The sequence below is a fragment of the Cydia pomonella genome, chromosome 1, assembly GCF_033807575.1.
Source record: "Cydia pomonella isolate Wapato2018A chromosome 1, ilCydPomo1, whole genome shotgun sequence".
NCBI lineage: Eukaryota > Metazoa > Arthropoda > Insecta > Lepidoptera > Tortricidae > Cydia > Cydia pomonella.
Window position 1 is genome coordinate 15,844,732 of NC_084703.1, and position 15,431 is coordinate 15,860,162.

The 15,431-nt window shown below is 36.5% G+C and overlaps 1 protein-coding gene across 1 annotated transcript in view; it reads left to right on the forward strand.

Annotated features, from left to right (window-relative positions):
- Positions 1-15,431, forward strand: part of LOC133516635 (uncharacterized) — a 56,500-nt gene that overhangs the window by 19,152 nt on the left and 21,917 nt on the right. Inside the window, exons 4-6 of the mRNA XM_061849653.1 lie at positions 4,062-4,150; positions 12,023-12,156; positions 13,619-13,738. Of these exons, the coding sequence (XP_061705637.1) occupies positions 4,062-4,150; positions 12,023-12,156; positions 13,619-13,738 (343 nt within the window). The remainder of the gene's footprint in view (positions 1-4,061; positions 4,151-12,022; positions 12,157-13,618; positions 13,739-15,431) is intronic.

Consider the following 15,431-nt stretch of genomic DNA (forward strand, 5'->3'; position numbering starts at 1 on the left):
TTTAACACTATTCACTTATACCTACATAAAATAAATTTTAAAATAAACAGACAAGATAAGTACCGTATTATGAAATTATATTTCTCGCGTCGAGTTCCATATAGTCGGATGTGAAAAAAGTCAACTTTTCAGGACTTCCACTTTTGTTTGCCAGAATTTCAAGAAGTATATGGGCTAGAAAGACTATTCTTTTTTATTGAAAAAGGCCTTTTTATCTTCTATTTTGGATAAGTGAAAACGTAGTACTTTTTATACTATTTAAAAAGGTGTTATTTGCGCTAACTTTATTAAATTTGACATGTTGATTTCTTCCAATTGAACAGAACAATAGAGGCACAAAGTCGTATTTTGACTTGCTTACACTCAACACTGAATATTTTAGGCATAAGGTTTCAAGCACAGAGTAGTATTGTAACTAAAGTTATAACGTCGTATCTACTGATACACACCTCATAGTGTATCTACATTTTAGATGCATACAGTCTCAAGTCGCTTACCGAATGGTGCTTCGCTTACCAAGTCGCGAACCAGATGGATGTGAAAATAATGCTTTATGCCTCACGAAAATGAGGAAAATCATGAAATCCTATTTTATGCACTCTCTGTATCTCCGAAACTAAAAATGATAGAAATTCAAGAGTAACCAGAGTCAGTTCGTTAGAAGGATAATTAACTGTATATTATAGTTATGTTGAAATGTAATTTTGACCGGATGTTCATATCCGATGTTATGAAATTCTAGTCGAGATTTTGTAATCTGGAAACTAAAACAATGGTAATAAAATAATTTATACATTAACGCCGATTGGTGTCACCGGCGCATCGTGAAGGTTGAAATATGACTCCGCGTTGCCAGCAAGGTAGTTTAAAATGTTAAAATTATCTGTAGCAGAATCATGCACATCAATGTACACGTACAGCCCAAACATATTTACAATAATAAAACAAACAACGTAAGATGGGAGTACGCTCTTTTCTTGAAGGTTTGAAGGTCGTATCGGTCCGGAAATACCGCAGGCGACAGTTCATTCCACAGTTTAGCTGTGCGAGGCAGAAAGTTCCTGGAGAAACATACAGTTGAGGACTGCCAACCATCTAAGTGGTGAGGATGGAAATGTTGTCGCGTAGGGCGATGGCGAAAAGAAGCGGCAGAGATTAATCCGAACAATTCCTCGGAGCACTCCCCGTTATACATGCGATAGAAAATGCAGAGCGAGGCCACATCTCTACGCAGCGCCAAGGAGTCAAGCCGATCCGAAATACGCCGGCAGTCGACAATTCGAGTCGCTCTTCGTTAGTTGCGGTCCAGAGGGAGAAGCTGGTACTGGGGTGCCCCTGCCCATAGATAAGAACAGTATTCCATATATGGGCGCACCTGCGCCTTCTTATTCAGCTGTAGGCGGTGGGCCGGTGTGAAATACTGTTTCGATCTGTTGAGCACACCGAGCTTTTTGGAGGTTAATTTGGCCTTACTCTCTAAATGGCCGCGGAACTGGACTTCACTCGAGATGTCTACCCCAAGAATTCCGATACCGGCTGTGGCAGTCAGGGGAGTGCTCGAATTTTGAATTTCGAGTCAGTTAATTATGTCGTATTATTTACGCTGGATAGGGGGTATTCTGCAATGTTCTACCGCGAGACTGCAGCACCAGCACATATTGTAAACCATAGACTAACTTATACATAATGCATAACGCACTAGAAGATTGTTATTTTTTAAGTAAATATAATAAGAAAGTTTGAATGGTGAATTTTAAACAGTAATGTATTTAGCTTCCAAATACATATAAATTAAAAAAAAATCTCTTGTTATGTAAATAATTACAAATTGTTTTCATAAAGGACCCCTCATCTTCTGCACAACACTTTTGTCGTTATTTTTGGCGTGTTGATTTCTTGTAGATCGCAATTATGGACAATTTGACTAGTTTTGTTTACAATTTTTTTCATGATTGCTCAGTAGTTTTCGATAGATTGAAATTGGGGACAATTCAGGTGATTATTAGCATACCATGCCAAAACTTTTTTTAAGTAGTGACAGTTTGTGCACCATCAATCTCCTTTTCTCAATTTTCATGATCGAAAACTTTAAAATGTATGCATTTGAAAGCTAGAAAAATAATAGTTTCACCATTAATACTTTGATGGTTGATGATTGAACTGTAACTGACAATTTTTTTGCCGCCATGGAATTGACAACATTTAAATTTTCTGACCCTATAATTTTATTGGTTCTCTAATTTTTACTTGAAACGTGGAATACGCTAATAGTTTATTTTTTCAGTAGGATTTGTATTTACTTTATTATATTTTTTTAAATATGTACTAATTCTAAAATGGCGTAACTCCAGTTCTACGCTAGAAGCTAGGTCTTAATCTCGATAGAGAAAAAACATGACTCAATTAATCTGACGTTGTCTGTCATTGTCAATGCTTTAAACTGATCCGTTGTTGTTTTAAAACAATTTTGATAAAATATCAGATTTCTACGACGTAGATTTGAAATTCAATTAATACATCGTATTTAATTGACAATGCCAAATTCAATATTATGACAGCCAATTTTTTTTCGCGATGATAGGCAATGGCATTTCACCTATTGTGCCGTAGAATTGGTAAAATCACATTTTTTTATTATTTGTAATTTTTGTAATTATGTGGTGTGGGGTGGGGTAGGGAATTTTAAACAATATTTTCTAAATCAAAAAATTTATACGGAAGGCGAGTCCGACTCGACGCAAGTGGGCTAGAATTGGATAATAATTAGCAGTAGGTGTAGTACTAGTCATATCACAAGTTCATTTAGGAAATATTTTATTGCATTAAAATTGCAATGAGTGGTAGAGTTGGAATTTTCTGAGGTAAATTTTTGGGCTTAAACATTAAACCCGTAATCTGTTAAAACAAAAGACATTGTTTCTTTTATTCAAAAACGCCTTATCTCCAAATGAACCGCTACATGATTTAAACAATATAAATAGGATGGTAAAATGGTTTTTACACGGGCTTGTCCCCGTTCACTTATAACGGAGTCAGTAGCAGTAGTAAGCCATGCGCTTGGCGAGGAATATAAAGCCTATAGAGGAATCTGGTCTTCAACAGAAGGTCGTAATGTCACGATCCTCAGCATTGAGGGACCGACTGTAGAAGAAGCAGTAGTAACTGCTGCATAAAAGAAACAGTAATTTTTGTTTAACTTATTAGAGGTTTAAACCCAAAAAATCATTTCCGAAAATACCAACTATACTTATGATATTCATTTTAAAAAAATAAGCACATAATCTAATTTTTATTGTATATTTTTAAAAATGACTGCCCTTACTCGTTAAATAAGAGTAAACAGGATATTTTATTATTTTCACAAATTTCAATAGGTAACTAAGCTTTTTACTAGTACCTAATTATGACATAAAATCAGTGACGGCCGAGTTAAAATCCGCTCAATATGTTGAAGGTACACTAATGTCATAGTATCGAACAAAAATAAAAAATTAGGATTTCATATTTTTGCATTAATTTCGTGTTGCTGAAAGTTATTAAACAAACATACTTAATAAAATATTTTTCATGGATGTTGCCCATTCAGATAAAAGGTAGAAACCCGCGTGAGGGCCATGTTTTTTATTTCCTTCTTATTCTCTGTCTTTACGGTCTTATTTGAAACTGTAAAATAATAATAAGTAATCAATGTACGGTCAATTGAAACATTTAATGAAGATACGATTAGTCGATTGGTTCATAAATGACATTTCATTAAAAAAAGATAACAAAATATATAAATTATTTATAAAAGTGATGAAATATAATCAACTTGAAATAACTTCTTATTTATTCTGGTCATATTTTGTCCTATAGGTACATAACAATCATACTATTCAAACCATGCCTATGGATTAAACAGTTATTGGACCACATAAATATTTATTTTTTAAAAGGAAAATAAGTATATTTGATGTTGATAGCCGTTACTGTACCAGTAAAAATATTCATTTAAATATAGCGGCCGCTTAAACCCGCCCCTTGTAGGGTATGTTGTTAAAGCTACTTGTTTTTCTCCGTAGGGTTGCCTTGAGAGCATCGGAGCGACCACCTGTTAGAGGACAGCCACTGCATGATTTTGTCTGCGCGATTCTCGGCAGGGTTATACAAGGTCAGTGTCTAGTCCCTACGTCACTAAACTGGATAGCTCTTCCACTCTTAAATTTATTATAGGTTTCAAATTTTAAACCTTAGCATGCTAAGTGTTAATACATAATTTGTCAACTATTAGCTATCTGTTAATTTGCAGAGTGCTTTATTGTGTGTCATATCTAGACTTTAACTAATACCTAATTATCTGACTTTCGTTAACCTGTCTTACAATTTAGGTTAAAAATTTGAAGTCGGTCATGACAAATATATAGCAGTCCGCAGATAATGCATGATGTTTTCTAGTTTTTTTGTGTTTATATAATTTACTATCATTTTATATCAACATCTATTATAAAAATGTCTATTATAATAACATTACGTATTTACTGCCTTGCCTGATTTGAATGTTTTTATATTATGATTTTAAGTACTTAGACTAAAGTGGTTAGAAATAATTTGCGAGTATAATATTATTAAGGTAGGTCGTATACCTTATCTAGTATCTCCAGGCTGATCCATCTTAGGTTCAAACTTAAAAATTGTATTCACATTAACTACGTTCCAACAAAGAAACGCAGCAAACATGAAAGTGCACCCCTAGTTGACCCTAAAGCGCCTAACTCAGCTCGGTCCATTAGAAATAGGTAGGTACATACGTACGTATTTCCCAGAAGCTATATTCAAACGAAAGTGGATATGTTTACTTATGTTTGGAGACGGCGTCTTGTTTTCAAGTCAATGCCCACCTGACATTGAGCGGTGACTCTTAATCTAGACTGACACCGTTCTACGTCACCCTTAAAAAATATCTCGACACCTTCAGCTATAACAATGTCAAATACTTCTTATTTCTATTTTGTAGACTACGAAGTGAATAATGATGGAAATTGTAAAGACATTTTCATTGTTATCAATGTCGCGGAGTCCTCTGGTATGATAGCGAACCGACAAAGCTATTATGTAAATCGTCCATTTGTTACATAGCCGTTATGCAATGACATTGTAAGCGAAGCGATCGAGAGCGCCTGCCCGCGCCGCCGCCGGGTCGCAGGTTACGTTAGGCTCAACTACAGCCGTACGCCTTCAGATGATTCATCTCAGTTCTGCTGCTGACTGCCGCGCCTGAAAATGTTTCTTCGAAAGTCTATTTGCTCATATCATCGAGCAATTGATACACTTAAATAAATTAATTAATTAAATAAATATTATAGGACAATATTACACAAATTGACTAAGTCCCACGGTAAGCTCAATAAGGCTTGTGTTGTGGGTACTTAGACAACGATATATACAATATATAAATATTTATAAATACTTAAATACATAGAAAACACCCATGACTCAGGAATAAATATTCGTGCTCATCACATAAATAAATGCCTTTGAACCTGCGATCATCGGCTTCATAGGCAGGGTCACTACCCACTAGGCCAGACAGGTCGACAAACTTTGAAACAAACCTTAGGTTTCAGCGCCTTTTACAGTCGGTCCATAAAATTTTGAATTATACATCATCTTTACTTACGAATACCAATACATTTAGAAAATTCTCAAACATAATCGTTACCCCGAGTACGCTTTCCTAGTTTGTTATATTTTAACGTGTTTAACATGTGCTTGATATAGAAATGGCAATAAGTATACAATAAACTTCGAAAACTAGGCGATTAATTTCTTTAAAAACCAACATGAAGTAGATTATTATTAGACGATAATATACCAATTTATACATACATACATACATATAATCACGCCTATTTCCCGAAGGGGTAGGCAGAGACCACGGATTTCCACTTGCTACGATCCTGACATACCTCTTTCGCTTCCTTCACTTTCATGACATTCCTCATACACGCTCGTCGGTTTAGGGTGCTCTTGACCTGGCCTTTCTTCAGGATTTCCCCGATTTGACCAGAGAAAGTCCGCCGAGGTCTACCCCTTCCAGCTCCCTCTTCTACTTCTCCCTTATACACTCTCTTTGTTAACCTTCTTTCACTCATTCTTTCCACGTGTCCAAACCATCTCAACATACCTTTCTCAATGTTTGTCACTACATCTTCGTTCAGTCCACACTTTTCCCTTATCACACTGTTCCTAATTCTATCTTGTAATGTTACACCACACACACTTCTCAACGCTCTCATTTCCACTGCATTCACTTGACTCTGATGTTTCTTCTGCCATACCCAACTTTCGCTACCATACATAAGTGTAGGCACCAACATCCCTCTATGCACAGCTAACCGTGCTTTTTGCGACACCTTCTGGCTGCTCATAAAAGCGTTGAGTGCCCCATTCACACGATTTCCAGCATTCACTCTCCTTTTAATGTCTTCATCATGTTTACCGTCCCTAGTGAACAAGGTTCCCAGATACACAAACTCTTTCACTTGTTCAACTCTTTCTTGACCAATCAAAACTTCTCAGTTTGTCATACTTTCTCCCTTTTCAAATACCATTACTTTCGTCTTGCTCACATTTATTTTCATTCCTTTCCTTTCAAAAGATCTATGCATTCTAGTTACGATCTCCTGCAATTCTTCACCCGGTGACGCCAGCAATACCAGCTAGGTCATCAGCGTAAAGAAGACATTTGATGAGTAAACCTTTCATTCTCAGCCCACATTCATCATTTCTCAAATCATGCATACTGTCCATGAATAGATTAAACAGCCACGGTGACGCTACACATCCTTGCCTAACACCCTTTTCGATGCTAAACCACTCAGTGTACGATCCGTTTACTCTCACACAAGCACTGGAATCCTCATAGAGCGATTTCAGTGCCTGAATGAGACGACCGCTCAATCCATACACCGACAGTACCGACCAAAGTTCATTCCTCACCACTGTCATAAGCCTATACCAATTTATATTTACAAGAATTATCCTACAAATATCATCCAATGTCAAATTCGTATTAATAAAGCATGCACGACTCACTTAGTTCTAAGTTGATAAGACGCGAACGTCGTTAGTTAAATAATGAATGTTTTAATTAGGTATCCTAAGTACCTATAAATAATGTAGGTATATTTTCAAACTTACCTCGTCTATTGGTAGTGTTTTAGAAACTTAAATAAAATCAATCAAGTTGCGTAGTAAACTCAGTTTCTAATGTGGAATCTGCGTGCAACTGCGCAGTAACAGGCGGACGAGCTGCGTCGGGATTGGCGGTCCCCGCGCTCCCGCGGGCCGGGAGGCTCGCTACTCACTCACTTCCAGTTTATGGGTCACCAAGACCGGTTGAGAGCTCTTGGTCCCTTTTAACTGGCTCATAATACCAATTGTCATACTTCACTTACATAAGAGGTGATCTGCAAGCAGATCAACATAAACTCTAACAAAATTGGCACTTGATATCCTCCCATCATATTTCTTTCCTGATAACATTTGTAATGGGAGTTTTACTATTTAAATTCAGAAATATTGACATTGGTCGTGATTTTTTAGATATATTTTGGTTATGTGGATGACGAACTTGAATGATGACTACGTTTCGAAGACTGATGCCCAAGTGATTAGAGAGCAGCGACTTTGATGTTTGGTTTTTTACTTTTTAAGGTTCCGTAGTCAACCAGGAACCCTTATAGTTTCGCAATGTCCGTCCGTCTGTTCATTCACTAGTGCTAAAAAGCTGGAATTTGCCATGGATACATAAATCAAAGGTCTTTCAATATGAAAAAGAAAAAAATGGTCTCCCCCTCTAACTTTTGATTCATGGGTCCAAAAAAATATGAAAAAAATATGCAAATAAAGCTTGATAAGTCAGTGACTTTTTGCAAAAAAAAAAAAAACATTTTCACCTTTTTTAGTTTTATTTCTCTACATAATCTCCTTTCAACTCCATACACTTCATCCAACGATGTTCCAGTTTTTTCAACCCCTCCAAAAATATTTTTAGCCAAACCCTCAATAATATGCTTCAGTTTCAGCTATGCCTTCCTCATTTTGATGAAAATCTTTTCCCACCGAGCCATTTCTTCATGTTTGGAAATTTAAAATCACATGGGGCCAAATCTGGAGAATAAGGTGGGTGGGGCAATATTTCGTAACGCAATTCTACTAATTTGGCTTTTGCGACTGCTGAACAGTGTACAGGGGCATTGTCGTGGTGAAAAAGGATTTTCTTCTTTGCCACACGTGGCCGTTTTTTCACAACTTCTGCGTAATTTTTTTTCAACAAAGTAGCATAATAAGTGCCATTTATTGTTTTACCTTTCTCTAAATAATCTATATAAATAACCCCTTGGTTGTCCCAAAAAACAGTGGCCATTACCTTTCCTGCCGAATTAACGGTTTTCGCTTTCTTTGGGGCCCGTTCGTTAGCAGAAGTCCACTGTTTTGACTGATTTTTCGTCTCTGGCGTATAATGATGGATCCACGTTTCATCTACCGTCACAAATCGACGTAAAAATTCATTAGGATTACGCTTGAATTTGCCTAGCGTTGCTCGGAAGTTGTTTCACGAAGTCGTTTTTGATCGGCTGTCAGCAAACGCGGCACCCATCTTGCGGAAAGCTTTTTCATATTCAAAATATTATGCACGATATGAAAAACTCGTTCAGATGAAATGTATACAGTCTCAGCTTTCTCACGAATCTTCACTCGACGGTCCTCCAAAACAATATCGTGAACTTTATTCACGACATCATCAGTGGTCACTTCAATCGGCCTTCCAGAGCGTTCTGCGTCATTGGTAGTGTACGTTCAGAACGAAATTCTGTACACCGCTTATGTACCATTCCATGAGAAGGAGCAGATTCCCCATAATATTTTTTAAACAGTTTTCAGTTTCTTTAATAGTTTTTCCACGTAAAAAGTAATGTTTAATTAACACACGAAATTCGCTTTTCTGCATTTTCCTACAATTTTCCTAACGTATTTGACATATGCCTCAACAACTTTTTTATTGCCCCGCCTTTTAAAAAAAAAACTGCCAGCTACCAAGGAGTTCAGAATTGTAATTAAAAACTTTATATGTTAAAATGCTTTTTGTGTTACATAAAGTCACTGACTTTTCAAACCGCCCTCGTAATGATACTTTCCCATACAAACTGTTCCTATGACGACGTGTTCAATACGAATTTCTGCATGTTTGCTCTGATCAAGATGAAAATCGATATCTGAGGATCCTAGAGGACCTTTATTATAATGAATATGAGGTCAAAAATGAAACAAACGCCCGCCATCTTGGATTTCTGCATTTTGGCTCTGATCGAGATGAAAATCCATATCTAAGGATCCGAGCGACCCTTCATTATGATTCTGAGGTCAAATTTGACAAAAACGCCCGATATTAGATTTCTCCGTGTTTGCTTTTATATGATGAATGATGATCATGATAAGAACAAAAATGGAGATATTCAAGATGGAGGGCGCTTTTACCAAATATGACTTCAGAATCATAATGAAGGGCCGCTCGGATCCCCAGATAGGTATCGATTTTCACCTTGATCGGATGAAAAAATCTAAAATTCAACCCGCGGCTTTTTTTTTAATTTTGATCTCATATTCATAATAAAAGGCCTCTCGGATCCTCAGATATCAGTTTTTATCTTGATCAGAGTAAAATCCCAAATGCCAGCTGTTTTCCAATTTTGAACTATCAAATTTACATTAACATCTGACATATTTCTGTGCCACCTAACTAAACGTCGCAGGTGCCCCATAAGATGAACGACACAATGTATTAACTGGTTCGAAGGCTTAGTTGCCTTTAAACCGTGCGATAAACAAATAAATAATAAGCCTTTAAAATAAAATAATAAATTATCATACAAAAATATTGCATTTAAAACTAGTCTATATTGCATGAAACCGTCTACCTAGAGTTGGTTTCCATTGACATGTATTTTCAAGTGGCAACGCTACAGCCAGTCACAGCGCCTCATTTTATAATAGACCAATAATAGTTCGGGTGGTTTAAATTGACTAATCATGGTAAAATGAAGTTTCGTCGAAGAAAACAAGACCGGAACTTTGACGAGTTGCAATTGGTCCGTTATTAGTATTGCGTGTTTTAATAGTGAGGCCACTTTTACGCTGATATTTTGTTTGACGTTAGTCTTCTATGTTTTTTCGTTCGCTGATTCTAGCACTAACGATCACGGAGCCAAGCCGCGGGCAGACGAACAGACGGACATGGCGAAACTATAAGGGTTCCTAGTTGACTATTACGGAACCCTAAAAAAGATGATATTAGATGTTAGGGCCATGCACCTAGCCCAAATTTCAACTTTCTATGCAATAAGATTTCTTAGAAGTGCTTTCAGATGAATGGCATTTGTAGTGATATTGTATGTTTTCAGTTGTAATTTTTTGTACAGAACACTAAAAATATTACCAAAAATATAACTAAAAATATAAACATAAGCCGCATCTGTGATAACAATGTAAACATTACTATACAAATGCACGTTTGCGACACTACTAATATGTATATATTTGTCGGTCATGGTTCTAAAGATATCGCAGAGCGTCTCGCGCGTCAAGTTAATTATGAAGATTTTATTTGGCCAGAGCTTAGTCCTCTTCTGACGCCACACCATGGTCTGCTCGTTTTTAAAAATATTATTATGGGACATTATTGCACAAATTGACTAAGCTCTACAGTAAGCTCAATAAGGCTTGTGTTGTGGGATTGTTGTTTGTTTGTGTACATACTCCGTAAATTATTGGAAAAAATTATAACCATCGTTCGGAACTTTGTCTAAAATGTCTAACACAACAGAGACAAATCGAATTATTTCTTGCACATTGCATCCAGGCCTTTGGTATATAGGGGGTGCAAAACCAACATACTTATATCTATCTATATATATATATATATATATATATATATATGCATATTGGTTTTACTTATGGTATATCTACTATTTTCGTCATCAGTTGCAAAAATACAATTTTGATAAGGCGGGTAACTATAAGGTTGTGTAACAACGTAAATTATTGCAATAGTTGTTGCAATATACATAGTATATTCACTTACAAAAACGAAAATGTTATGTTGGATGCGATATATTCGTACTTACATCAATAGAACAACCTAGAGGCCTTGACTATCCTATATGATCACTACCTATAACTATACCACGCCGAAACTCTAAATATTAATTGACTGCCATGTTAAGTAGTTCGGAGAATGTAACGGCATGGGACATGTTCAAGAACCACATTATGGATATATCAATATTGCCTTTATTTCGTGTAAAGTGAACCGTAACAGTTCACCTTGACTTATTGATATATGTAAATGTCACAAACAAAATTAAGTTTTACACTTAAATATTCTGAAGTATTGTGGAAACTAATTAATTCAAATTTCATTGTGTAAGGCTTCAATGTATAGAATTTTGGGCGACGCATGAAATGACATAATACTTATTACCCTAGTTCAGTTCGTAACGATATGCCGCTTTGCGCTTGTACCTTGAACTATGCGTTACATAACGAAACACAACTACTCCTTAGCGAATTATGTAACGTTGTTTTATGCGAGCCGGGCAAATGTCATAGACAAATCGACCCTACCTACTAAACCCATCATCTTTGTAAGTTACTCGTACATTCGATTTCTGAGTTGACGCATAAGACGGGACACGACAGGCGAGGGTGACCCATTCTTGACGACACTATTGTGATTACAATGGACTTTCTTATCAAGGACATCGTGCCTCCTTCAGTCATTCATTCAATGAATTAATCGAAAATCGGTGTAACCACCTCTTTCTGCCGTTCTTTCCGTCCCCTTTCGCGTAACTTAACGACTTTCAATGTGATGTCTTCTAATAATCTAATCTCCTATACCGACATTTATGAATGCGCTGCGAATTGCGATTTAATTTTGTTAATTTGCGCAAATTCTCATCAATATTTTTTTAATCAACAGAGAATTGTCAAGCATTGGCACGCCGTCGTACAGTTGCACAACGCTTGTCGCGTGGCCTTCGCGTCTCACTTACCATCTCTCCTGATAGCTTCACCGCGCCCGACGTGCCGGCGCGCTTGCCAATGACCCCCCAGGTGAACTTCACACCTTTCTGTCACTTCCATATCGGCCAAACTGCGCTTATAACACCGCCGTTAAGACTTTCGAGCGTATGTCCGGATGCTCAATTGCTGGTGCATTTATTTTTTTGATCGGCTGTAACGCATCTCGTACAAGGCATATACGCTCGCGACTCTTTCCGACAATTAGTCGTAATCTCCTTTGCTATTTATATTTTATTTTAGGATAATTAATATGTATATTTCAGTATTAACGCTAGCGGTGTGACCTCTTAAATTCTAGTATGTAAACGACACCACTTTCGCATTACTTGCATTCAGTATGACAATGCAGCACGCAGCGCGCCACGACGCCTACGCGTGTAGAACATACCAAAATGTAAATGTGTTATTACATTGATAACTAAAAGTTACGACAGCTTGCATCCTCTTAGCCTAACACATATGTGTTTGTATTGAGTTGTGTTTTATAATTTATTTGAGTGCTGTTTGCTTAGCGATACATAACTATTCTAATGTTGTACTTGTACTTAATAATCAATAATCAAACTGTAACCATAACTGTTGAATTCCAATGTGATGTTACTAATAATAAAATAATAACAAATAAGATCAAGAGGGCATCGGGTCGTTATACCTTAACTCTAATTTACGTTCTATATGCGAATTGTTGAATTTAAACCAAAATCACTATACACAATGAAGCCACCGATGCTATATAAGAGCCTATCCAATTATTATATGCGAATTCATTATCTAGTAATGTTTCTGCACATATGCATTATCGAAAAAATGTGTTAAATGAATATTGAGTGTTTTATTGTGAATTAGACATTTATGATTAAGTTGCGCCTTTTTATGCTTTCTTTGCCATTTTGAATCAACGAAATTAGTAACAACAACACAAATCCAATTATAATTGACTGATAAAGCATTTTCAACAAAGTGAATTGCATTTCAAGAAATAATATTTCCCGTGCCTGTTATATATGTTGCACTAAATATATTTAAAACACGAAATACATGCTGCAGAGTTTTCGCTCGCCTAGTGAAAACTTGTCAGCACGTTATATATTATGACATAAATATCATTCGCAACGCATAGCTTGTGTCGCCTTAGGAGTTAATATTTATCATATAAAATTTAAAAACATTACTAAAACCTTATCAAGGCAGAAGCCATTTAGTGACCACACGTGGCACTTCAAACAAATTGTGTTATATATTAAAAGATTAACCACAATTGACGGATTGATCAACGCCACTCAGCAGTCAACTAAGAATAATCCCCTACGATATTCCCAAATTTAGCAAACGCTTTAACGACAGACTAATTCAACCGACCCTAAAATTGATTCGATTTAACTGTCGGGGTAAGGGTTAACCAATGCTCCTCGATTTTGTCGTCACTTGTTTCGTTGATAAGATTGTAAAGGAGGTTGAGCGCGGGCAGGGTGACAGTGTAGTTTGTGTGCAGGCGCGCGTGCTGCACGCGTGCGAGCTGATCCGGCGGCAGCGGTACCTGGAGGCGGCGCCGCACCTCGCGCGCGCTGCTACCTATAAGGAGTTTGACGTCGCCAGTAAACTGCTCGTACAGGTAACTATGCTTGTTAGATGTTTTACAGTTATAAAGGTGTTTTGGCAATAACAAATGACTAAATACTATCTTCATATTGTATCCACTCTTGTGTGCGAGCTGTGCCAACTAAAAATAAAGTCCATTGACATGTGTTCAAATTGACACTGACATGTACACGAACCGCACATTTGTGGGTATTGGACTCTGAAAAGAGAAGTATTATTTTTGTTATTCAAATCACTTGTCAATGTCTGTAGTTGTTTCGGTATTTATTAATAAAGCCTAATACATAAAATAGGCTGCTGTGACTTAAGACCACTGTGATCACCAAGATATTTAATGAATTACAAGCTCCAATATTGTAATTTCAAGGTCTTTTTCTTGAAGATTGTAAGTTTAAAAAACATTCAATCGTTATAGAAAACACTATTGTAATTTATTTATTTATCGTATGGCTTCTTTACATGTCACTGACTACAAAACTAGAGAATAACTAACAGTGTCGGACCGATTACCGGCTTCCTAGCATTAGGTAATGTACACTTTGGTAGAATGTACCATCAATTGTTGAATCAACAAGCAAGTAATGGAGATTTCAGTACCTGCACCTATTGTTGAAAACATGTCCACACATGACGAGTATGTGCGAATATTTTCATATGAGCCAGCAGCTTAGCAGACATACTGCATGCATACTGATTGAATATCGACCCTCCAAGACCAGTGCCGCTACACACGCACGTTCCCTACACGTAAACATCCTGTGCAATACTGGTACGCTTTACATGTTTTGTTTCAAAACAATTCGGAGAGCGTTTCAGATGGAAAATTACTAAAGTTATTTGTAGTTTGTATGGGCTCTAGTTGTTAAGAATCTCTGTAGCCTATAGAGTTAATTGAATTATGTATGTCAATTGAATTATGCTAGACGATGGTTGTTACTAAATCGCGCATAACAGCTAAGCATAATTGGATATAATTTGCCACAAAGATTGGTTGTACCTCATAAATATACTTCGCAATATCGTCGCGCTGTCAAGACATCGGGCTAGACAAATATTTGGTATCAAAATTAAGATATTTCCTCAATTGACTTTGCGTAACCAGTGACAGAATATACAGACGAAGCGTGAAGTACATTTTTGACTTCGAAAATGGTTCATATAACTGACACTTATCTTATACATATCACTGAGAGTTATCCCTTCTCCATAAATAGACCCCGCCCGCAGCTTTGAATATTACCCAATACACAATTTCCTACTCTTTAAAAAAGTAGTGATTTTTCTTTAGTTTTAATTAGCTAAAACAAAATGACATATGTCCAGCGAACGAAAAAAACATAGAAGACTAACGTCAAACAAAATATCAGCGTAAATGTGGCCCCATTATTAAATAAAACACGCAATACTAATAGTAATAACGGACCAACTACAACTCGTCAAAGTTCAGGTCTTGTTTTCTTCGACGAAACTTCATTTGACCATGATTAGTCAATTTAAACCACCCGAACTACGATTGGTCTATTATAAAATGAGGCGATGTGATTGGCTGTAGCGTTGTCACTTGAAAATACATGTCAATGGAAACCAACTCTAGGTAGACGGTTTCATGCAATATAGACTAAGTAGTTTTAAATGCAATATTTTTGTATGATAATTTATTATTTTAATTTAAAGGCATATTATTTGTTCTTTTATCGCACGTGTTT